Source organism: Porcisia hertigi, chromosome 21 (genome assembly GCF_017918235.1).
Source record: "Porcisia hertigi strain C119 chromosome 21, whole genome shotgun sequence".
Taxonomy (NCBI): domain Eukaryota; phylum Euglenozoa; class Kinetoplastea; order Trypanosomatida; family Trypanosomatidae; genus Porcisia; species Porcisia hertigi.
The window spans coordinates 356677-381288 of NC_090580.1; the positions used below are offsets into that span (position 1 = coordinate 356677).

The window sequence follows — 24612 nt, forward strand, 5'->3', positions numbered from 1 at the left end:
CCGCAGCGCCAAGAAGGCCTCCCGCAAGAGCGGCAGCAAGTCCAAGAAGGCCGGTCTGGTCTTCCCGGTCGGCCGCGTCGGCTCGATCATGCGCAACGGCCAGTACGCTCGCCGCATCGGTGCTGCTGGTGCCGTGTACATGACTGCCGTGCTGGAGTACCTGACGGCGGAGCTGCTGGAGCTTTCCGTGAAGACCGCCGCGCAGAGCAAGACGAAGGTGCGCCGCCTGAACCCGCGCGTTGTGATGCTGGCCGTGCGCCACGACGACGACATCGGCTCGCTGCTGAAGAACGTGACGGTGTCACGTAGCGGTGTTGTGCCGAGCTTCAAAAAAGCTATCGACGGGAAGAAGAGCGGGAAGAAGAGCGGAAAGAAGAGCAAGGCTACGCCAAGGGCTTAGGTTTCATCTCTGACAGTGTGCCCACGCCGCCGCACGTCGGCTCAGCTTTGCGGGTGCTCTCGTGTGCGTGTTGTCCACCGAGGCCGGTGCTGAGGCGTATTACGTTTCCATAGATACATTCCATTTTTTCTCTTTTTTTTTCTTGGTCATCTCAGATGGCCCCTCGATTCTCTCTCTTCTTTGGTTTTTCTTCTCTCCCGGGGGGGAGTTTACGAGTCCGGGTAGGCTCGAACTAGAACTTGCTTCTCTGCAATGAACTGGAACTCTATTGGTTGACTGGGACAGGCTCCCTCCCAAGCGTGTTCGTGTGCGTCTCCACGCGCTCAGGCTCACATCCGGTGAGTGATGCGTCACGCTGCTGACGGGCGCTGCTGCGTCACTGCGGATTGAGACGGCCGACTTCTTCTCGCCGCCTGGAACGGGTTTTGCACTGTTCCGCACTCCCCTCTGCTCACTTCTCTCTCCTGTTTCTCCTTGGGTCGGCATCCACCACTGCCGCCGTGCTGTGGATCGCTGCCTCCTCTCACACCTCATCAAGCCACCATACAGCACCTTCCCGCATCCCACACACCCCTACACCTCCTACCTTCCACCCCCACCCCCATTCATTCAACCATGGCTACTCCCCGCAGCGCCAAGAAGGCCTCCCGCAAGAGCGGCAGCAAGTCCAAGAAGGCCGGTCTGGTCTTCCCGGTCGGCCGCGTCGGCTCGATCATGCGCAACGGCCAGTACGCTCGCCGCATCGGTGCTGCTGGTGCCGTGTACATGACTGCCGTGCTGGAGTACCTGACGGCGGAGCTGCTGGAGCTTTCCGTGAAGACCGCCGCGCAGAGCAAGAAGAAGGTGCGCCGCCTGAACCCGCGCGTTGTGATGCTGGCCGTGCGCCACGACGACGACATCGGCTCGCTGCTGAAGAACGTGACGGTGTCACGTAGCGGTGTTGTGCCGAGCTTCAAAAAAGCTTTCGACGGGAAGAAGAGCGGGAAGAAGAGCGGAAAGAAGAGCAAGGCTACGCCAAGGGCTTAGGTTTCATCTCTGACAGTGTGCCCACGCCGCCGCACGTCGGCTCTGCTTTGCGGGTGCTCTCGTGTGCGTGTTGTCCACCGAGGCCGGTGCTGAGGCGTATTACGTTTCCATAGATACATTCCATTTTTCTCTTTTTTTTCTTGGTCATCTCAGATGGCCCCTCGATTCTCTCTCTTCTTTGGTTTTTCTTCTCTCCCGGGGGGGAGTTTACGAGTCCGGGTAGGCTCGAACTAGAACTTGCTTCTCTGCAATGAACTGGAACTCTATTGGTTGACTGGGACAGGCTCCCTCCCAAGCGTGTTCGTGTGCGTCTCCACGCGCTCAGGCTCACATCCGGTGAGTGATGCGTCACGCTGCTGACGGGCGCTGCTGCGTCACTGCGGATTGAGACGGCCGACTTCTTCTCGCCGCCTGGAACGGGTTTTGCACTGTTCCGCACTCCCCTCTGCTCACTTCTCTCTCCTGTTTCTCCTTGGGTCGGCATCCACCACTGCCGCCGTGCTGCGGACCGCTGCCTCCTCTCACACCTCATCAAGCCACCATACAGCACCTTCCCGCATCCCACACACCCCTACACCTCCTACCTTCCACCCCCATCCCCATTCATTCAACCATGGCTACTCCCCGCAGCGCCAAGAAGGCCTCCCGCAAGAGCGGCAGCAAGTCCAAGAAGGCCGGTCTGGTCTTCCCGGTCGGCCGCGTCGGCTCGATCATGCGCAACGGCCAGTACGCTCGCCGCATCGGTGCTGCTGGTGCCGTGTACATGACTGCCGTGCTGGAGTACCTGACGGCGGAGCTGCTGGAGCTTTCCGTGAAGACCGCCGCGCAGAGCAAGACGAAGGTGCGCCGCCTGAACCCGCGCGTTGTGATGCTGGCCGTGCGCCACGACGACGACATCGGCTCGCTGCTGAAGAACGTGACGGTGTCACGTGGCGGTGTTGTGCCGAGCTTCAAAAAGGTTATCGACGGGAAGAAGAGCGGAAAGAAGAGCAAGGCTACGCCAAGGGCTTAGGTTTCATCTCTGACAGTGTGCCCACGCCGCCGCACGTCGGCTCTGCTTTGCGGGTGCTCTCGTGTGCGTGTTGTCCACCGAGGCCGGTGCTGAGGCGTATTACGTTTCCATAGATACATTCCATTTTTTCTCTTTTTTTTTCTTGGTCATCTCAGATGGCCCCTCGATTCTCTCTCTTCTTTGGTTTTTCTTCTCTCCCGGGGGGGAGTTTACGAGTCCGGGTAGGCTCGAACTAGAACTTGCTTCTCTGCAATGAACTGGAACTCTATTGGTTGACTGGGACAGGCTCCCTCCCAAGCGTGTTCGTGTGCGTCTCCACGCGCTCAGGCTCACATCCGGTGAGTGATGCGTCACGCTGCTGACGGGCGCTGCTGCGTCACTGCGGATTGAGACGGCCGACTTCTTCTCGCCGCCTGGAACGGGTTTTGCACTGTTCCGCACTCCCCTCTGCTCACTTCTCTCTCCTGTTTCTCCTTGGGTCGGCATCCACCACTGCCGCCGTGCTGCGGATCGCTGCCTCCTCTCACACCTCATCAAGCCACCATACAGCACCTTCCCGCATCCCACACACCCCCACACCTCCTACCTTCCACCCCCACCCCCATTCATTCAACCATGGCTACCCCCCGCAGCGCCAAGAAGGCCTCCCGCAAGAGCGGCAGCAAGTCCAAGAAGGCCGGTCTGGTCTTCCCGGTCGGCCGCGTCGGCTCGATCATGCGCAACGGCCAGTACGCTCGCCGCATCGGTGCTGCTGGTGCCGTGTACATGACTGCCGTGCTGGAGTACCTGACGGCGGAGCTGCTGGAGCTTTCCGTGAAGACCGCCGCGCAGAGCAAGAAGAAGGTGCGCCGCCTGAACCCGCGCGTTGTGATGCTGGCCGTGCGCCACGACGACGACATCGGCTCGCTGCTGAAGAACGTGACGGTGTCACGTAGCGGTGTTGTGCCGAGCTTCAAAAAAGCTTTCGACGGGAAGAAGAGCGGGAAGAAGAGCAAGGCTACGCCAAGGGCTTAGATATCTTTTTTTTTTGGGAGGCCTCGTTGGCACCCACGAGAGCAAACTCAGATAGGGCTCGGACGAGAGGGTGTGTCTGTGGCTGTGTAAGCGACTAGATGTGAATTGTGGAGCAGTCGTCGAAGCTGCACGCGGGCAAAGGCCCCGGAAAGCTTATGTATTCTCGGTGGCTGTCTGTAGGAGCCCTCGTCCCTCCCTCCCCCGAACTCTCTCTCGCTCTCTTTTTCATAGATATGCATCTCTTTTTTTTTGATATTTCATGTTCTTTTTTCATGGGCTCCCGCCCCCCCCCCCTTCGAGGAGGTGCACGTCTCGCTGCTCTCCATTGAGCGAAAGATGTCGTTGATTTTTCGATTCCCCCTCGCTTCGCATTCAGCCAAAAATGGCGTGAGGGAAGGGGGGGGGGTCACAACACGTGAGCATGCCAGGTGGATCGGGCAGGCAGAGTGCGTGTTTTGCTGTCCGCCCCTTCCCCCTTCCCCGTGCCCTTTGGTTATGGTTACCATTCGTCTCTGCCTGCGCGTGTGTATTCTCTTCCCCCCCCTCCCTCTAGGTGTAGCCTTCTCTCGGTGCCGCTGGTTGTCTGTGACCCTCGCCCCTCTTTCCATGCACATAGCCGCCATTCGTGCTTACGATCTGGACCGCACAACCCACTTGACTATTCCGAGCCTCCCCATCCCCTCCCCATCCCATGCCCTTCCCTTTCCCCTCTTTTTCTGAGTTCGCTTCCCTGGCCGCTCTTCACTAGCCAAATCGACTGCTGCTGCTGCGTCTGTCACGTGCTTACGCCATCTCCCCTTTTTTTTGCGCCCGCTCCGCGCGCTCCTTCCTTTAAAAAGAAAAAACGCCACAAACAGGTTTTGGTTTCTCTTGAAATCGAGTTAGGTTATCCCCTCCCCCCCTCTTCACGTGCGCATCGATCCCCGTTTCTCCTCCTCTCTCCCAACACACACACACACACACACACACACACAGAGACAGACACAGAGGTGTTCTTTTTTGATTACTGGAGCACTCTCCCTCCCCTATTTGCCCACACAACCGTATTTACTGCTGTCGCTGCTGTTTTTGCACTGGACGCGTTGGCGAACGAGAGAGAGAGGCGCAACATCGACAACGGCGGGAGTGATACCTGGAAAGAGGATTGTAAGCGTTCCTGTGCACTCGCTGTTTCGTTTTTGCACTTCGGTCTGTTTTAGTTCGAGTCTTCCCCCCCTTTCCTCCTTCCCCTCCCCTCCCCTCCCCTCCCTCCCCTCCACTCTTTCCTCCTCGTCCTTTCACCTTCAGTCATGCCGTGTTCTCAAGAGTATCCGCTGGGTACGCTCTTCGGCGTACTAGAAGAGAGGTTCCCGCGGTACCGTCAGCAGTTGGTGCAGGCACAGAAGATGACAAGGCAGGCCTCCTCGGTCCTGGACAAGGCGACGCCTTACTTGGCCAAGGCTAACCTCTACTGCACCGTTGCGAAAGAGCAGGCTGTCAGGTTTAAACTCGACGAGTTTTGTCCAATGCTGCTGGGACTCGCCCTCTGCTTCTTTGGTGGCGCCTACACGATGCTGATTGCAGTGGTCGAGACAGTGCGTCTGCTTTGTTGGGCAGACCTCAGACACTCTTTCGAGGTGCTGTACCATAACTATGAACTCGCAGTGGAGCAGAGTCGCAAGGACAACGGTGTAGGCTATTTTGCAGCCGGTGTGGCCGGTGGGACTGAGAGAGGCCAAGGTGAGCTGCTTTCTAGTAAGGCTGCGCTGTTTTTGAAGTCGGTAGATGTTGAAGCTGTTCAGACGGCCAGTCGCACGATTATCGCCGCGGCCATGTCGGTAATCGCTGCGCTGCGTGTGCGGTTTGCCCGCTCGTTCGCCCTCGGCGTGTCGCTCGCGAGTATGGCGATTGAGTACGTTCCTCTGGAGGCAGCGTTGAAGGAGGTCCTGCCGACGGAATACAAGAAGTGGGCTGGCATTATCACGAGTATAGCGACAAGCACCATCACCATGGCGTTGGCAACGATTCTGAGTGGCACTATTGGTATGGTGCACTGCTGCATACGCGGCGCACACATGTTTCTTCAGCACGCCGTGCACCTTGCGAAGGCTCACGGGCTGCTGGAGGATGACATCACCTTGAACAACTTAAAGTCAAACGTGCTTGTGGCTGTGATTGCTTTGATGGGGTTTCTCTGGCAGGTGTCTCACACGAAGGCAAACCCCTTTCCGATTAACATCCTCCTCCTGCCATTCACGGTGGCCGAGTACGTACTCTTCTTTCTCGTGAACGGCTTCCTCTACGCTGCTCCGTAGTTGGTTAGGGGGGCAAGTGTGGAAGCGTCAAGGCAGAGACGGGCAGCCGCTCTTTATACACACACACTGGAGTGTGAGGGGCAGTGCACATCCCTTCGATCGGTAGTAGCGAAAAATTGCCCTCTACCCCTTCCTTTCTCTTCCCCTTGTCCTCTCATTGGCAAGTGTTTGTGCTATGCGCACTACCGCCACGGCTGTTTGGAAGTGTAGGAGAGAGACTACTACTTCCCCCTCCTGTGTATCTCGTTCTCCGTTTTGCTTTTTTTTTTTCGATGCAGACAAGAAGAAAAGATGCTCAAAGCCACCAACACCCCCAGCAGCCACCACCCCCAGTACCTCCCCTCCCCCCCTGTGCAGAAAGTACGTGCCGTCTTCTCCCCCCTCCCTCACGTAATTTTTTTTGTTCACCGGCGTGTGTGTGTGTGCGCGCACGCGCACCTGTGGCTTCCATCCTTGGTTATCCATCTCCCTCCCTCTCCCTCCATCTCTCATCTCTGACTCGCCGGCGGCCTCAGCAGGGGTTCACCATCACCCTCTAACCTTCTATCGCCAGCTCTGGGCGCACTCTCACCCAACATCTCTTCTGCTCAAGATGAGCGCTACTCCATCGAAGGTACTGCTGGGCATCTTCGACGGGTACATGTCACACAAGCGCGATGCGCTCACCTCTGAGACCAAAATCGGCGGCACGCCAACGTATTTTCCGAGACTCAGTGATGCCGAGAAGTTACAGATAGATCGCTGGACGAGATGTGGTGTCTGCGGTCATGCGATGAGCTTGCTGGTCCAAGCGTACAGCCCGCTTCCCACGGCGCCGGCGACCCATCCGCACCATCGCATGTTGTACGTGTTTGCATGTAACTCCAGCTACTGTTCTCGACAACCGACGAGCAGCATGGTGGCCTTTAGTCTGCAGGTGGATCAGGAGGACGAACGGGCGCTCGTTGAGAGTGCAGAGGATGAGGACGAAGACGAGGTGATTGAGACGGGTCCGTTGCTGCCGTCGGAGTTGCCCGAGGCTGTGCTGCCACCCTGCTACGTCTGTATCGACGCGGAGCCGTCAAGGGAGATTGTGGTGCCCACAGATATTGAGCGCGAGCTAATCAAGATGGCTGAGGAGAACGCAGGGAGCACCGTCACAGATGAAGAGTTGCAACAACTGGAGAGGGCGGTGGACTTGAAGGACAAGAAAACAGATCACCACTACGAGAAGTTTCGCTCAAGAATCGCTCGAGCGCCGAGTCAAGTATTGCGCTACTACGTGCGCACCCCGGGGGCCGCGTCTGCGCCATCCCGTGCGAAGGACGCCAAACCGATTTTTATGAACCCAGATAAGGTGAAGGCGATGGTCACCATCCCTGCGTGTGCTTGCTGCGGTTCTGCACAGACGGCGGAGCTGCAGGTGATGCCAACATCCTTGTACTACCTCCAAGTCAGTCAGTACACTGTACCCGCGCGGGCGGACGCGGTCGCTAGAACGGTACCCACTTCCTCGATCAGCGCATCGACGACAGCGAATGCGGCGGGTGATGCATCAGGGTCAGCTGCCGTCGTCACCGGCCGAGAAAAGGCGATACATGTCAACGCAGATGACGGCTGCGACTTCGGGACCATAACGGTGTACGTCTGCGCGAAGGACTGCGCGGTTCAGCAGCGTGGTGTGGTATTGCGTCGCGAAACTCTGTGCGTCGAGGAGGCCCCCACCACGCAGGACGAAGAACGGGCAGCGAAGGCCGATGCTGCTGAGTTCGCCTCCAGCAGCTCTTCACCAAAGATGACGCTACGGGAGCTTGTTCTCGGTCACGAGGTTTACAAAGGTGACGAGGATGTCGAGGAGGCGGTGTCGAGGGTGTAGGGGTGTGTGTATGTTCCACACACGGGGAATGGGGCGCCAAAGGGGGGGGGTGTTGCGTCACTCCTTACACGCTCACCTTGTTTATCTCGTTGCTGTATACCGCACCCCAGTCCCCACACCCACGTGCGCCTGGCTGACTAGGCGCTCTTTTTTTTTGTTTCCCCTTCCTCCACATCATCCGCCACACTTTCGTGCAGGTACTCTTGGACTATTTCGTTTGATCACAGAATTTATGCAACATCATGTTCTCTCTTCACTGCCGCTGTGCCTTGAAAAAAAAAGGGGGGAGGGACGTAACCTCGGTTCGATTTTATTCTCGCATCACGCACAGATAAGTGGCGTCGTCGTCTATTTTCTCCTAACGTGCAATACACACACACACACACACACACATGCGGGTAAAAGGTGCTCATCAATTCTTGTCTCTGTTGTTCCCCCCCTCCTCCCCCCCTACCCTTCCCTTGGCTGCTGTCGATCGCACCTCCCATCAATGCGGCACCGTCTGAGGGGGGGGGTCAAGGGATCAGCACCCTCCTTCCGCCCCTCTCCCCACCTGCGTTTTATTGGATCTCTTGTCTACTCTCCTCTACTCTCGTCCCCCTCCCCCTTCCCCCCTTGCGAACTGCCTGTTATTACTTCCCTCCCCTCGCGTGCGTACTCGTCTCTACATCCCGGTGTACGTCTCTCTCTCTCCTTTATTACTCACCGAGAGCTCATGTGTGCCGCACGTCCCACCCCTCTGGTCTCTGGGTTCTTATTAGTGACCACAATAGAGATTGTCGCGGTGGGAGACGTGAAAGGCCATCCCGGGGAGATCCGGATAAAGAAGGACCAAGCTGTGTCACTCGATAGTGTGGAGCTGCCGCTGTGTGGCTGCGACACGGGGTGACGTGTACCCTAGTGTTTCCGTGTCGCCACAGATGTGCCGGGACACACACACACACACACAAAAAAAAAAATCGACAGTGACACCCCCTCTTCTTTCCGTTTACATTTGATTTTTCTTTTCGACTGCGGTGTGGACGTGGTCACACCCGCGCCAGTCTATCGGGTACTGGCTAGTAGATCCAAAAAAAACCATTTTGTATCTAATTGTTCGTAGATATATATTTATATATATTTTTTGCTCTCTCCTGCCTCTCTGCTTGTGTTCCCAGTCCATTTTATCCTCGTCGTTGGCTCAACTGTCACCCCTCTACGAAATAAAAAGAGGCATCGCTCTCTCTCTCTCTGTGTGTGTGTATGCCCGCCTCGGGTGACGGAAGCGCACAGGCCATAGAGGGAACACTCTACAGTTTGATAACTGCTTGATGAGCAAAGGTTTTTTGATGGGCCACGTGCCAGCACCCGCACCCCCGATACACACACACACACGCGCGCGCGAGAGGAGGAAAACATCTTTGAAGCTTAAAAAAGGGAAACACAAAGAACGAGCGCACTCTATCAAATTATGCAGTCCTCGCCACCATCGACACTTCACTCGGAGGGCATCTTCAACTCGGTGCGCTTCTCTGGATCGTACTCCTCCGTTTTCTCGTCTTCGCATCGTCGCCGGCCGAACGACCGGTCACGGCGTCGCGACCACACGAGCAGGGCACCGACACCACGATCTGTTGACTTCACGGATGTGCCAAAGCCGGATTTGAACGAAAATCACACATACAACTCCAGTAGTGCCAGCTCCAGCTCCAGCTCCAGCCGCCGCCGCGACGGCGTTGTAAGGGCTGCGTGCAGGGACAGCCGCCTTGATCACCGTCGCGATGGAGCAAACCCTGGCGTTCATAGCCACGCAGTGTTGGGGTCGAACATACTTGGGCGTCCCTTGACGGTGGACCAGCACGCGTCAGGGAGCAAAGTTTGCGACAGGGTGGAGGTGGACAACGTGGTCGGCAAGGGAGCGCGTGATATGCCACCTGACTTGCCGTTACGGCCGCTGGATGCGCGAGTGGGCGAGGCAGCACCATCCGCTACCCACTCCACGAGCGCCAGCCCCGCCCTTGGCATTTCACTCGTTGGTAGCAACACTGGTGGCCCCTATACCCCATCTTCCCCATCTAGTGGTTGCTTATTGTCCTCGAAGTCACCGCGGGCCGGTGGGGACTCGGCGCGCAAGCGCGGCTCTGATGCGCCGTCCTCGACTTCGGCGGCGCTTATCTCGGACGATCGGTTTGCCACGTTGTCCCCGGAGAAGGTGGAATGGGCACTCCAACTGTACGTTGAACGCGGTGGTATTCGCACGAGTGAGGTGGCGGCTATGCTCCGGGCGCTGCCGTGGTGTGTGAAGAACTCGTCTCCCACTTTGTCTGTTTCGGCTGTTGCCGATCTGCCCACAGAGGACGCTGACGAGGAAGCGAGGAGTAGGTTGCTCGATCCCGAGGCCTGGCTCGGCGCAGTGGCTGCAGCGACAACTTCTGCGCTAGTGGCAGCTGACGACGAGACGCGAGCAGCTGCGGCTGCACCGTCTGCTTACACTTCGATCACCCCTGAAGGAGGCGGACGACCGGCGCAGGTGCAACACAAAACACCAGTAAAGCCCTCGATACGAGAATCGCAGAATTCGTATCTATCCGAGCCGCCTACTCCTCTACCGTTTGGACTAACGGCAGAGAGGCGGCGCAGCTCGGCTGACCTTTCGAGTGAGGTTGCTGCTGCTGCTGCTGCTGCTGCATCACCACCACCACCTGAAGGCACCCTCGTTTCTCACAGGGCGCACCTCGGCCGAAGGGGAAGCTCAGACGATGTATCCAGGAGGGACAGTCGTTTCTGTCCCGGTGGGAGTGATAGCGAGGACGGCACGCCCAAGGTGAGCGCTCTGGGCTGTCATCGTGTGTCTACTGGTCACCGACTGACTTTTGCAGATGCCACCGACAACTGCGCGCCGCGCGTCTCCTCGCTGGCGCGCGGCTCTTCTTCACATATCGGGGTGCTCAATCAAACCACTGCGGTGCAGCACAGCCACCAACAGTCGCCGCCCTCATCTAGTCGGATTGATGGCATGCAGCCACCACCACACTCGACTTTAAACGGCTCCCCGTCACCGGTACAGCGCTCGGCAGACAGTCAACGATGGTTTCGTGTAGCCGCATCGACGTTTTCACTGCCCCCCTCGCCGATGACTGCCATGGAAAAAGTGGCAGGCGCTTCTGAGCCTTGGGCCGCCTCGATGTTTACTGAAGCGTCCACGAGGGCTGCAGGTATGCGCACGCTCTTTCAGCTCTGCCTGCAACCTGCCCGGAGGACAGCCTCCGCGACGCTGACCGTTGGTGACTGGGAAGCTCTGGTGGACCAGCTGCGGCATGACGGGCACCACAAACTGCCGCCGCAGCCAATCCTTGACGATATCGCCTGCACAATCGAGCGCACCATTCTGTCCGAAGGGCGCACCGATGGACTGACGCTGAGCGATTTCACCCGCGTTATACAGGGCCAGTTGGAAGAGGTGTGGCTCGACATGACATCGCCGGTGATGCCAGATACGGCCGCAGGCAACCGGGTGCCTTCACGGCAGGCCCATGCGTTGCGCTTCCCATCACATCCGAATTACAGCCTCAAATTACAGACTTATGCAGCAACATCAACGCAACCACATTCATCGCCGTCGAGCTGCACTAGCCAATGTAGCTCTCAGATGAAGCGGGCACCGGTGTCTGCTAGCATGCAGTGGCGCGTGTTGCCGACGTGGTGCATGGCGCTCGCCGGTTTCTTTCCGGAAGAGGTGTCGACCTTGTGCTCTCTGCCGGTGGTCTTCTACCTGCGCAGCATCAGGCTCATTCAGGCGGTGTTGGAGGCTATCGCTCAGCGCCTGCAGCTCGAGTTGGATTCTATGCGTGAGTGCGTAGCGCCTGTGACGGGCGCAGCCAGCAAGAGGACGCAGCATCGTTCCAAGAACCCAGGCGTAGAAAGCTCTATCTGGCCTCTCTCTCCTGAGAGGTCTAGGGCAGGCGGACTCATGAACATCTCACTGGCCCTAAGTGGGGGCTCCGTCGATGCAGACCTTCGCAGCTCTTTGCCCATCGCTGCAAATGCTTTTGGAACCAGCGGCGACAGGGACGGGGCGTGTAAAGAGCAGCCGGTGTGGGGCTCCACGACGGCCGGCATATACGACAGGAACGCAAGGCACCACAAAAGCCCCGTTGCTGCGAGCATGGCAGCAGCACTAGGGAGGGGGGGAGGAGGCGACGATGCGCTGGTCGTCACCTCAGGTTCACTGGTGAACACCAGCGAAGGCGCCCGTCCAGACGCCGAGCTCACTGCCTCCGCCGCTACTGATTCCGTGGAGCCGCACTACCTTCTCCAGCGTCCCCTCGACGAGATCAGCGCCTCCGCTGTGGCGCGGGCCAAGGCGCGCCGTCTCATGGACACGCTCCGGCGCCACACTGTTCCCATCAACCGTTACGAGTGCTTCGCACGTGTAGAGCAGGAGGATAAGCAAATTGACAGCGCATTGTGCTTTGTAACGGAGAGGGAACTCGCGGCAACTCTCGGCTACGACGGCGACGAGGACACGGATGATGACTCGGACGCGATTCCCGACATGGTGGCCACCCTCACGTATGACCCGGTAAGGGAGACTGTGGTGAGCCCGGTCAGCGCGGGTGCGAGGGCTGGCGATGACGTAGGCGTTGATCAAACCGGATTGTCCTCGCGCCCTCCCATTATGCCGCGCATGCACTCCTCTGATGTCCTGCCGACTGTCGTAATGAGTGCCACGCGTGTCGCAAGACGTGTGGGCAGGCGTGGGCCCGCCGGGGGCTCAGCCCCTTTGTTGACCACAAGTATGGGCGCCAACGGCGCCGTGGGTTCACCGCCGTCAGCGCCTTGTATGTTCCGCATGAGTGGCGTTCTTTCCACGGTATTGCCTCGCAACCAGGAGAAGGCGATGGTGAATCGCCTCAGTAAGCCCGTGTACGACCCTGCCGCAATGAGTTTGCGCGCGTTCTCAAGGGGGGGCACCCACATGCGCTCCCACGCGGCGGGCACCACCACCACCACCACCGCCACTCCAAGCACGAACACACCCGTCTCCGCGCCTGTCAACTCCAGGACAAGTGAGAACTGCCCAAATCGGTCCGTACCATCAAAGCCCTGTTCGGGGCCGGTGATCCAGAACGGCCACTCACCTCACCCCTGTTCTACGCATCATCAGTCGTCTAAGCGCATGGTTTCACGAAGTGGCTCAGCTTTGCTGTCGCGGGGCAGTGACCATCGGTCACGCAGTCGTCTGTGCGCAACCCACAGGGACCGTTATTGCACTTCTATACGTCCCCGTAATCGGTATCGGCCTCCATCGCCGCAGTGCCCGCCGGCGTCGGTGGCGTCGTCGTCGATGTCCGGCAGTGGCTGCGTTGATGCCCCCACCCTGCACGTGTCAGATGAGCGAACCCGTAGTTTTTTCTTCGACGTTCCTTCCGTGCTTGTGGAGTCGCCTTTGTCGGTGTCGGCCGCCGCCGCCGCTGCGGCACAGGTGATCGACGGCGGCACGGCGTCCACATTGTCCCGGAGTGCGACAGCTTCGTCGAAACCGCGTGTCCCGCGCCGACCGGCAAGTCACTGCGCCTTGTCGCGAAGTGCTTCGAGGCCAGGCTCCGCGGCGCCGCCTCGTGCCGGAATCAAGGGCAGGTCTACCGTAGATCGGGGAGCTGAGAGCCTTACAAGCAGTGTTGTTGCCAAACTGATGCCGTGCGACTCGCGCCCTAGAAAGCGGACCCCCCCAGCCCCGGGTGCGGGCTCACGATGTGGACGACTCGCCGTTCATCCGCGTAAGATAGAGAGCAGTAGCAGGCCGATACCGGCGGATGCTGCAACTAGCGTGCACCCTTGCCCCTCCCCTTCCCGCGCAGAGCCCCGCATTTCCCTTTACGAGAGACGTCTAATGCGTCGGCTTCAACTTGCCTACGCCCACGCACACCCCTACGAAAATGCGAAGAGTGGCAACGGCTAGGGAGCCGGAGGGTGAAGGGGGCCAGAGAAGGCGCACTTGTATGGCGACATGCCAAAGGCTGCGCAGAGCACAGAGAGGGGAGCCCAGGACGAGATGCGCCGAGGAGACGCAGCGAGAGTCTTGCGGCAACAGAGACACCCCCCCCCCCCCCCCCTCCCCCCCTCCCCCACCACTGCGAGCAGAAGGAACATGCGCGCCCAACGCCCAGACACAGGCGCATATACGCGCCCCCCAGTCTTACTGAACAGCGTCCGGCCAACGACGTTTTTGGGTCACCCTTTTTTTTTCCTGCTATAAAGACGGAGGGAGTGAAGGGGGAGAGGGGTAAGGTGAGGGCGAGTCAGGGGGGGGGGCGGAGGGAGAGGAGTGACGCAGGTGAGGGGGGACAAACGTAGGAATATGCCCACCCGTTCCTACTTCTGCCAGCGCGTTCAGCTTCCCTCTTTTCTCCCCCACTCCCCCCTTTCCCCCCAAATGATGGCGTGTGCTTGCTCATGCATGTCAGCGCGTGCGTCCATATAAGTGGTTTAGTGGCTCCATCACGTTCCATTTCTACTCTGCTGTGTTATCGCTGATCCCTTTTATGAGGAGGGAGGGGGGGGGACGGGATAAGGGCACTGGACTCACCTACACCGTGGGGTAGCGGGTTCTGTTGGTTGTGTTTACTTTTTTCTTCGAAGACAAGTCCCTCCCCTTCCATTCTCGCCTGTTAATTCCAAATCGCCGGCGGAGATGACGGGGCCGAGCTCCCACGACATAAAAAAGGCCAAGCTTAGTGTCGCTACTGATGCCGGCTTTTAAGCACTAGATGGGTGCTGTGCGAGGAGAGACCTGGGGCAGTGAAGGTGCGTGAGCACTATCCACAAGAAGAGGGGTTGAGGGAAGCAGGGTGTGAGGCGTACCTAAAGCTCATTCCCCTGGTTCTCATTTGCTCTGTGACAGGAACGCCTGCGGCAACCTCAAAGTGTGGGGTGATGTTGTTGTGAGCAGCAACAGAGGGGGCGGAAAAAAAGGCGAACCATTGCGCGATGCTCATACACGCATCATCGATCAAAAAAAAAACAACTACGCCAACGCCGCGTGATTCACTTACACACAAACTGAGCATGGTCGCTACAGCTGCCATTCACTCTTTTTTTTGTAATGTGTGTGTGTGTGTGTGTATGTGGATGTGCGTGTGCGCCTTAGACCCCATATCTGTACGTTGGTTTTCTTCCTCAACCTGGCTGCGGGCGTATCCTCCGACTGACCTCTGGCAACATGCATCTAAACGCCACGCGTTTTCTTGGATGACTTCTTACGATGGCCGTGCATGCCAGTGTACGGTGCTGGAACCTCGCACGCGATGTCCACCGGCCCCCCCCCCCTCACACACACACACCAAGAAAAACTCTTCTTCCAGTTGCTCTAGTTCTGACTGAGGGTTTTTTTTTCATGTCGTTCTCTTTACGCAGTAGCCCCCCTTTTTCCCTCTTCCCTCCTTTCCCTCTTCCCCCCTTTCCCTCTTCCCCCCCTTTTTTCCCTCTTCCATTTGCAGACAATCGCAGTTGTTTACGCACCGCACCGCACCCCCGCTACGTCTGCGAGAGAAATTTTGTGTAGGCGCTGCGCACAGCAACGTAGAGAGACCAAGAGTCGCAAGGCTCATGCCGCAGCATCCGCTCATCAGTTTGCCCGTTACTCCATGTCTTTCCCTGGCGCATAAACGGTTGCAGCGGGGACTGCGTGACAATCGTGGTGACTCGCGTCTTCTTCGACGAGTGTCGCTTCCGCGACTGTGTGGGGCACGAGTTGACGTGCAGAGACGCGCGTTGGTCGTCTGCCACGTGCGACATGCGCGGGTTTTACCTGTGGCGTCTTCGTCGGCAACGATGCAGGGGGGAGATGTCGTGACACGCCTCGGCCCTAGCGAGCGTCTTGCTGGGCTGCGCGGGGTGTTTCTCACCAAGTCCATCAAGAAGTACCACCCGATCGAGGTGTTACCCGACGCCGCCTCTGCCACGGCGGCCACCACGAGCGCGCCTGTACATGACAGAAGCACAGGGCAACCTGGCACACCTCTCGGCCTGACGTCGGCAGGTGTCACACAGGCCCCTCCGCTCGTGATAAATTTGGCGTTTGCTCCTCGACACCATATTTCACTGCGCCGCTTTCTGGCCCTCCGACACATGTACAGCACGTCTTCTTACCTGCACGTGGCGACAGAGAAGGGCTGGCACTTGGTTGCACCAAGCACCGCTGCACCTCTCTGCGCAGACGTTGTGGGCCTGCAGGCGTGGTGCAGTCGCCATCATCATCGGTATCTCCACTCCGAAGCCCCCGTCGCCAAGGAGAGCATGTCGTCGCGAGCGGCTCACCTCGGCAGGCATACTGACATTGCTAAAATGGAGGCAGCGCAAGAGAGGGGGTCTGTTGGGCCGCCACCGGAATGGGATAGAGACGATAACACGGACGAGGCCGATGGCACTACTTTCTCTGCCGTCGATGAGTCGCATCACCCAGCCAATCAGCAGGTCGTTGCATCCACGAGGAACACCCTCGACGGACGCTCTGCTGGCGCGCCAGCACCCGCTTCTGGACTGGTGTCGCCCCCACAGCTGAAGACGTCACCCCCGCTCATCAAGGAAGCGCACCTCTTCGAGATTAACGATGGCGTGGCGTGGCCACTGCCGCCGTCTGATGATCTGGCCAACCATGAGTACTGGGAGGGCCACCGCCAGCGCATGACGCTCTACGAGAGCACTGGTGATGCGGACACATCTGAACAGCGCGAGGCGCTCTTGACAGCTCTCCGCGCAGACCCGGAGGTTGCGCGGCGACTCTCGTCTGAGCAGGAGCTGCACGCCGCAGCTGAGAGGCTTTTCCAGGCGTTGAAGCAGAAGGCGAATGTCGCCCTGCACATCGACGCCGATACCGACCTTCTCACCCTCGTCCCCTTGCGGGATCTGCACGCTGGAGAAGAGCTTTTTCTTCACTACGGCCGTGAGTGGTGGACGGGGCGGCTGCTCTTCTCGCTGCTATTGGCCGTCCCAGACGCTGAGATGTCGCAGATCCGGTGGATTGAGCAGCTGTTTTATCACACTGTCGACACCAACGAGCTTTTCCCGCTGCTCATCGCGGCGCATCAGCAGCGCAAGCGGCCTCGACACCGCTCTGCAGGGCGTAAAGTGGCTCGCCAGAGCCTCAAGTGCAGCGACTCTGGCGGCAGCGGGCCGACGCCAGCATCGTGTAGGGTGCCTCCACATCCTCTGAGCGACACTACTGGCGCATCTTCAGCTGTCACCACCGCAGCTGAGCAGCCGGTCTCCCAGCGGAAGGTGGTGGGTCGCCTGGTGCTGTACAACACTGTCACACGTAAGCGAGCGACCGACGCCGCCGCGCTCGCTTTCGCGGTTCGGCGGAGCTGCACCGATCAGGGATTTCTGGATCGTCTTGTGGTCGGGGACATAGCTGGCGGCATCGCACCGATATTTAGCATATCCGAGCCAGACAAAGAGATACCGATGCGTGTTCTGCGACGCATACTGCTGGCGTCTCTTCGTGGCCTGACGGCGAGCCCACAGGAAGATGTTTCACACAACCACAAGCGCGCAGCTGCCACGGCAGTTTCTTCCGCCGCCAATACCACAACTACTGCCACTGCGCAGGACGACTCACCACCCATGCGCACTGACGCCGGCGCTGACGGCGCTGACGGCGATGACGCAGACGACGCTGTCTTCAGTGTTTAGTGCAAGAGGCTATTCTGCGAATGAGGGGAGGAGATGTTTGGAGACCAGGATAGGGAAGGCGAAGGGGTGGTGGTGGTGGTGGTGGTGCTAAATATGATGCCTACCCTATACACCCCCTGTGCTGCGTCGCCCGATCTCCGCAGCTGGTTCGTTGTTCCGTGCTTGCTCACACCTCTCTACGCCTGTGTGCCACAACGACCACCCACCCCACAGTTGCCCCTTCTTTATCCCATTGCTGTTGTTGTTGTTCACACTAAAGTTGACCGCCGTGGAGACCCGCGCCCGTGTACGCCCCCCCCCTCCCTCCCAACATCTAGTCGGTACCCCCCTTTGTTTGTGTGTAAGGGGGTTGTGTTATTTGTGCTGTATGTGTGCACGTCTGTGTGGTCTCATCTCTCTCTCGCCGTCACCATAATAAAAAGAAAAGCTGGACTGTGTGTGTATGTGTGTATGTGTGTGTATGTGTGGTGTTGTCGAGACATGCTGTGATGCACTTGTTTGCCTGTTTTGGCACTTTTCTCCATTAAACCGCGCCCCTCTCTCCCTCCCTCTCCCCCCTTTTCTCTTCTCCCTCTCTTTTATCCAGCGTCAAACACATAAAACTATTTTACACGTCAAGGGCAAACATTGAAGAATAATCTCCCCTCCTCCTCCCCCAAGAATTGGCTCTTCAGTCCTTACGCACACATCCTAGAACGGGTTCGCACCGACTTTTGCACGGCCGAGAGGCAACACGGGCACGGACACCGTAATTTTTTTTTTCCTGGCGGCAGGGCACTGTCGTTGAGACCCGCGTCCCACTCATTGCTGTCGCTGGTGTCTTGAAAAGCACTTTTGTGTGCTTGTGTGTGTGTGTGGGTGTGTGTGTGTGTGTCTCCTCCCTCCCTCCCCCCCTCCCCACCACCACCACCGTTACTCTGCTCTTGAACGATGCAGGTGCAGTTTTATCAGAACCTCATCAAGGGTCACCAGGGCACAGCCCGCACGCAGGCCATCTGCTTCTCTGCCAATAACAAGCGTCTGGCTGTTGCCGATGCCACACGGCATATTCAGCTTTTTGATGAGCAGGGCGAGCGGCGCGACAAGTTCGCGACCAAGGCGGCGTCGGAGAAAGGTGGGCGGGGTTACATCGTGACAGGTATGGCCTTCTCCCCTGACAGCTCGCTGCTGGCGATTGCACAGTCGGACAGCATCGTGTTTGTGTACCGGCTCGGCTTGGAATGGGGGGAAAAGAAGGCGATCCGAAACAAACTGTCGCAGTCATCGCCGGTTACGTGCGTGGCGTGGCCTAACACGTCGTCTCAAGGAGTTGAGCTGATAGCGTTCGCCACGCTAGATGGCAGCGTGAAGGTGGGGATGCTGAAAGCAAACAAATCACACGTTCTCTACTCACACGACCACCCAGCCGTCTCCATGTGCACCAGCCGTGACAACACGAAGATCCTCACAGGTCACCTTGATGGTGTTGTCTACCAGTATATCTTCGAACCCACAGAGGACGGTGCTGAGGTGGCTGGGGCGAAGCGGCTCTTCATCCATAGTTGTGCACCGTACATGCTGGCATGGGGGGAGAGCATCTGCGCCGCCGGCAACGACTGCCAAGTCGCATTTTACACCCCAAAGAGCGGTCAGAAGCCGCAAGTGATTCCGTTCGACTCGAAAGATGTCGGCAGCTTCACGGGTGGGGTCTGCAACCCGAGCGGGCACGCCGTCGCAATCGCCGGACGGGAGCAGATTCGCGTATTCGACCTAAATATCCGCTCGCGCAAGTGGGAGGAGGGCACCGTTCTGTATCTGCCGCACAGCGAGGGCTTCAGCGCGATGCAGTGGAAGCACGATGGGAGCCGGCTAGTCACTGGGTCTGTGACTGGCTCAGTGGACCTCTTCGATTGCTGTCTTCGCCGCTACCGCATGCGTGGTGCATACGAGTTCACGTATGTGAGTCACAGTCAGGTGATTGTGAAGCGACTGGCGAGCGGGACACGGCTGGTGCTGCAGTCCTACATGGGCTTCGAGATTCAGAAGGTGAACGTCTACCAGGACCGCTACCTCGTCGCTCATACTTCGGCCACCCTCCTTATTGGTGATTTGATGTCGCACAAGCTGAGCGAGGTGCCGTGGCAGCTCACCGGGCGGGAGCGGTTCGCTTTTGACAATGAGCAGATCTGCATGGTCTTCAACGTAGGTGAGCTGTGCCTCATCGAGTACGGCAAAAACCTGATCCTTGGAACGTGCCGCACGGAGGAGCACAACGCGCACCGTATCAGTGTGCGCGTCTTTAACCCCATTGTCGGCGACACGTATTCTAAAACGGCCGACAGCCACGGTGCCCGCGGGCAGCGTCGTGAGGTGAACACGACCACCGGTTCGCAGATGGCCTCGGCTTCCGTCTCAGGCGTACCCGGTGCACTGGAGGTGGACAACTCGCGCTGTTTCATTGCATACCTCATTGATCGACAAACGATCCAGATCGATGACCTCAAGAGTGGCGTCTCCATCGCCCGTGTGGCCCACGAGATGAAAATCGACTGGCTGGAGCTCGACTTTCGTGCGTCGCGGCTTCTCTTTCGGGATAGGCAGCACCAGCTGTTTCTCTACAACATTGCCACACAGCAGCGCACCACACTCCTGCGTTACTGCACGTACGTGCAGTGGGTGCCGCGCAGCGACGTGGCTGTGGCGCAGAGCCGCCTAGAGCTATGCGTGTGGTACAACGTTGAGTCTCCGGACCGTGTCACCATCGTGCCGATTCGTGGCGAGGTTGAGGGTATGGAGCGTGGAAACGGCAAGACGGAGGTCATTGTAGACGAGGGCGTGAGCACTGTCGCCTACGCGCTGGACGAGTCGCTCATCGAGTTCCGCGCCGCCATGGAGGAGCGCGACCTGGACCGCGCTTGCGACTTGCTGGAAAACACGGCGCTAACCCCTGGCACCGAGGCCATGTGGGGCACGCTCGCCGAGGTTTCGTTGCAGGAGATGAAGCTTTTTATAGCGGAACGTTGCTACGCCGCCCTTGGTGATGTGGCGAAGGTCAATGCGCTGCAAGGCATCCGTCGACTCGCAGCAAAGGCGAAGGCAGACAGCGCCGGGGCCACCACTGGCTACGAGCACTACACGGTGCTGGCAGAGCTTTATATGCTGAACCGTGACTTCAAGCGAGCCGAGCAACTCTACCTCGAGAATGGCCGCGTGGAGGATGCCATGCGGATGTGGGAGGAGATGAACCGGTTCGACGAGAGCCTGGCCATCGCTGAGTCGCGCGGCCTTGAGGACATCGCCAACCGTCGCGCTCGATACTTCGCATGGCTGATGGAGACTCGTCAGTACGAAAAAGCAGGCGAGATGCGCGAGAAAGACGGCAAGTTTATTGATGCCATCAACCTGTACCTCCGCGGCGGTACACCGGCGCGTGCCGCACAGGTGGTCTCCGCCAACAACCTGAAGCCCGAGCAGCAATTGCTGGAGGCGATTGCGGCAGCGCTCTTCAAGGCGCAGGTCTTCGAGGTTGCTGGCGACTTCTTCGACAAGCTTCACATGACAGATCGGGCAATTGACGCATACAAGTGCGGTCACGCCTTCAGCCGCGCCGTCGAGTATGCCAAAACGGCTGCGCCACAGCAGGTTGTCCCGTTAGAGGAGGCGTGGGGGGACTACCTTGTCTCACAGAAGCACGTCGATCAGGCTATCAATCACTACAACGAGGCCGGCAAATACGGCAAGGCCGTGAAGGCGGCCCTGGATTCGCGGCAGTGGGCCAAGGCGGCGTCCATCCTAGACGCACAGAGCGGCGGGGGTGTGGGTGGCTCCGAAGCCTCCTCGGCCGCCACCGCCGCGCCAGTTGACGCAGCCACCAGGAGCGCGTACCAGAGGATCGCACAACACTACGAGGAGGTGCGCCAGTATGCCGAGGCGGAAAAGTTTTACATCAAGTCGGGTGCCGTGAGCGATGCCGTTGACATGTACTCACGCGCTGGGATGACGGATCACATGTACCGCGTTGCTCAGCGTCACCTGGATCAGGAGAAACTGGTCGAACTCTTTGTAAGCCAGGCGAAGCAGCTCGAGACGAAGGGCGACTACGCCGCCGCCGAGCGTATTTACTTGAAGGTGAACGACGCCGATAGCGCCATCATGATGTACCGAAAGAATCGTGACTACACAAACATGATGCGGCTCGTCCAGGCGTACCGCTCCGGCTACGTGTTGCAGACGCACCTAGCTCTGGCCGCGCAGTTCCAGAAAGAGGGGAATCTCAAGGCTGCCGAGACGCACTTCATTGCTGGCAAGGACTGGAGCCGCGCCGTCTCCATGTACCGGGATCGAGATCTCTGGGATGATGCTGTGCGCGTGGCCAAGGTGCACGGCGGCGCGAATGCAGCAAAGCAGGTAGTTGTGTCGCGCGCGACATCAATGGAAGGCGAAGAGGGTGTACGGTTGCTCAGCAAGTTCAATCTTGTTGAGGTCGGCATCGACGCGGCGCTGGAGAGTCACAAGTTTGACCTGGCGCTGCAGTGGGCGCAGTTGGCCCAGCCGGCGAAGGTGCCGTATGTGTACCTCAAATACGCGATTCACTACGAGGACCGGGGAGACTTTCGTATGGCCGAGGATGCCTTCATCAAGTCTGGCAAGCCACGCGAGGCCATTGATATGTACGTGCACCAGCATGACTTCACCAGTGCAATGCACGTTGCCGAGAACCATGACCCGTCGGCGGTGCCGGGCATCTGCGTCGCTAATGGGCGGATGTGCTTCCAGCAGGGCAACTACAAGGAGGCCGCGGAACACTTCCTGCGTGCAGACGCACCAGAGGCGCTGCTCAGGATGTACGTGGACGCAAAGATGTTTCGCGAGGCGCAGCAGGTGGCGAGGGAGCACTGCCCAGAAATGCAGGGCGATGTGGCAAAGCGCATGGCACTTGAGTCAAATGATCCGCAGAAGGCTGGGGCGGTCTTGGAGGAGAGCAACGAGTACCAGCTGGCGATTGACACATACCTGGCGGCAACGCCGGAGGTGGTGCCGGATCCGGCCGTACTCGCCAATCTCTGGGTGCGCGCGGTGAAGGTAGCGCAAAAACACGCGCGTGGCCTGCTGAAGGATGTGCTGCGCAGTGCCACGGACAAGCTCAAGGCTGCTCAACGCTACGTCGAGGCCGGCAAGTGCCTTGAGGACTGCGAGGACTACAAGGCCGCCATCAACATGTATGTACAGGCACGCAAGTTCGACATGGCCGAGACGCTAGCGAAGCGTGTGAGTCCCGAGTTGGAAAACTTTGTGAAGCGCGCGATCGTCCAGGACAGCATTTCTGGTGGGTCTATTAAAGACGCAAAAGTGGTGGAGGAGATGGACCCCGAGGCGGCCATGAAGGCGTACATCACCAAGGCGGACTTCGCGAACGCACTGCGCATGGCGGCGCAGAAGTCGCAGGAGGAGGTCCAGTACGTGGCGGGCCTGCAGGTGCAGCACCTCCTTCGCCAGGGTGACGCAGTACAGTGCCTCGAGGCGCTGAGCAAAAACATGATGGATGCAGACGACTTCCGTTTCTACGAAACATGGATGTCGTTGGCACAGAAGGTGATTCCGCTGCTGCCCGGTGTCGACGCGGTGGTGTCGCTACTGCAGCCGCTACACGACGGCCTCGTGAAGGTTGTGGACAGCATGACGCGGTGCGGACAGAAGAGCGAGGACATCGCCAAGGCGACGGCACTCACGGCGGTAGTGCATATCTATTTCATGTCTCACAAGATGGAGACGGAGCTGAACATGCCAGAATTTGCGGTGCAGCTCATGCTCGGGCTGCCGCGCTGGATCCCGCATGTGGCGCCGGACAAGGCTTTCTACGACGCCGGCATGGCCGCGAAGCGCTCCGGGCTTGAGGGGATGCAGGACGTTGCGTTTATATACATGAACCGCGCACTAGACATCACCGAGCGCATCGAAGACGGGGATAACGACAGCAGTGGAATCGACAACGCAGATTTTGACGCGACAGACTTCCCAAAGGTGTACCGCCTGCCGAAGGGGCCCACTGTTCCAGCGCAGGCGATCGAGGAGGTGAACAACTGGGTGTTGACCGTCTCTATCGACAACACGTCCGCCTCGGAGGACCGCACGCTGCCGATGGTGAACGACCCTGAGAGCGGAAAACCGATGTTTGCCGGCTCTGTCAAGTCCCCACACTCGGGCAAGGTGTTCCCAACATGCGCAGTGACCGGCTACCCCATCATTGGAGGTGGTTTAACGAAGTGCTCGCAATGCCAGCGGCCGGCGAACCAGGCAGACTGGAATAAGTTTGTGCTTGCGGCCAAGCGCTGCCCTTGGTGCAGTGCAGCGGCGAGCCCTAACTTCAAGATATAAGCTACCAACCACCCCCACTGGGGTTCGAATGATGGCGGTGGTGGTGGTGGGTGGTGGATTGAGAAGAGAGTCATGGGCCGTGTGTATACCGTGCCGAAGGTGGCGCGTTGTGAGAGGGTGACCGATGCCCACACTCCCCGTATTTCCATCCATCTACCCCCCCCTCCCCCCCCCCGCCCTCTCCTGTCATTGTCTTGGTCCCTTGCCCCCTGAAAAAAACAAAAGAAGTTCTTCTCCCCCTTTTCTGCATCCACGCTACCATGTAGTTGCCAAGGGAGAGACCATGTAGAGCAGAGCGCTACTCTCTCAATCTGTATCTGTCATATCCGTTGGCTGTTTTCATTCATGTATTTTTATATCCCCCCGCCTTTTGTGTCCACGGCTGTGCCCGGCGTGGCCGGGGGTGTTCTGTCGGCGTGCGTGTTTTATGTCTTGTGCTCTCGGCCCCCCTTTTTCGTTGTTGTTTGAGTTTCCATGGAATTCACTTTTTTTTCGTGTGTGTGCCTGTGCGTGCGCGCCCGTTGGTGTTTTACGGGTCTCGCCCCTTCGCCCCTCTCCCCCTCCCCGACCGCCTTTTATTGGATGCACACTTGTTCATATCGTTCTCTCAAACTCATCTCTTCTTCAACGCCTCTCCCCTCCCCTCCCCCAAAAAGGGGGGGGGATCCCCACTGTGGCTGCAGCCGACGTCAAGAGGAACACCAACATCAATCGTCCCCCCCCTCCTCCCCCCATCCGCGGGCCACGGACGTGCGTGTGCGGAGGGGGGTTGAAGGGAAGGGGGGGGAGGGGGAGCGGCGTTGGCGGCTTCCACTGCCTCCACTGCTACCAACATGTGCAGCGCTCGACTTCCCGCTGTCAGTGCGATCCACCTTTTTTTTCGTGGGTACAGTGGTTTTCTATCTGCACATATGCTTGTGTGAGAGGGGCGGCGGACATGTGCGGAATGAAAGACACGCACCCATCGCACGGGTGATGTGGCCCC

At 58.7% G+C, this 24612-nt stretch overlaps 5 protein-coding genes across 5 annotated transcripts; all 5 read left to right on the forward strand.

Moving 5' to 3' along the window:
• Positions 1-4741: 4741 nt before the first annotated feature.
• On the forward strand, positions 4742-5746 carry JKF63_05081 (uncharacterized protein; the record flags this gene model as incomplete). The annotated part of the gene is made up of 1 exon (XM_067901050.1): positions 4742-5746. One exon carries the CDS (start codon positions 4742-4744, stop codon positions 5744-5746), a length of 1005 nt encoding a protein of 334 aa, XP_067757413.1.
• A 592-nt stretch (positions 5747-6338) lies between these two features.
• Positions 6339-7601, forward strand: JKF63_05082 (uncharacterized protein; the record flags this gene model as incomplete). The annotated part of the gene is made up of 1 exon (XM_067901051.1): positions 6339-7601. One exon carries the CDS (start codon positions 6339-6341, stop codon positions 7599-7601), a length of 1263 nt encoding a protein of 420 aa, XP_067757414.1.
• Positions 7602-9051: 1450 nt separating this feature from the next.
• Positions 9052-13542, forward strand: JKF63_05083 (uncharacterized protein; the record flags this gene model as incomplete). Its single annotated transcript, XM_067901052.1, has 1 exon — positions 9052-13542. The coding sequence occupies one exon, from the start codon at positions 9052-9054 to the stop codon at positions 13540-13542; it is 4491 nt and encodes a 1496-aa protein (XP_067757415.1).
• Positions 13543-15413: 1871 nt separating this feature from the next.
• On the forward strand, positions 15414-17273 carry JKF63_05084 (uncharacterized protein; the record flags this gene model as incomplete). Its single annotated transcript, XM_067901053.1, has 1 exon — positions 15414-17273. One exon carries the CDS (start codon positions 15414-15416, stop codon positions 17271-17273), a length of 1860 nt encoding a protein of 619 aa, XP_067757416.1.
• Positions 17274-18203: 930 nt separating this feature from the next.
• JKF63_05085 (uncharacterized protein) lies at positions 18204-23627 on the forward strand (the record flags this gene model as incomplete). Its single annotated transcript, XM_067901054.1, has 1 exon — positions 18204-23627. One exon carries the CDS (start codon positions 18204-18206, stop codon positions 23625-23627), a length of 5424 nt encoding a protein of 1807 aa, XP_067757417.1.
• Positions 23628-24612: the final 985 nt, after the last annotated feature.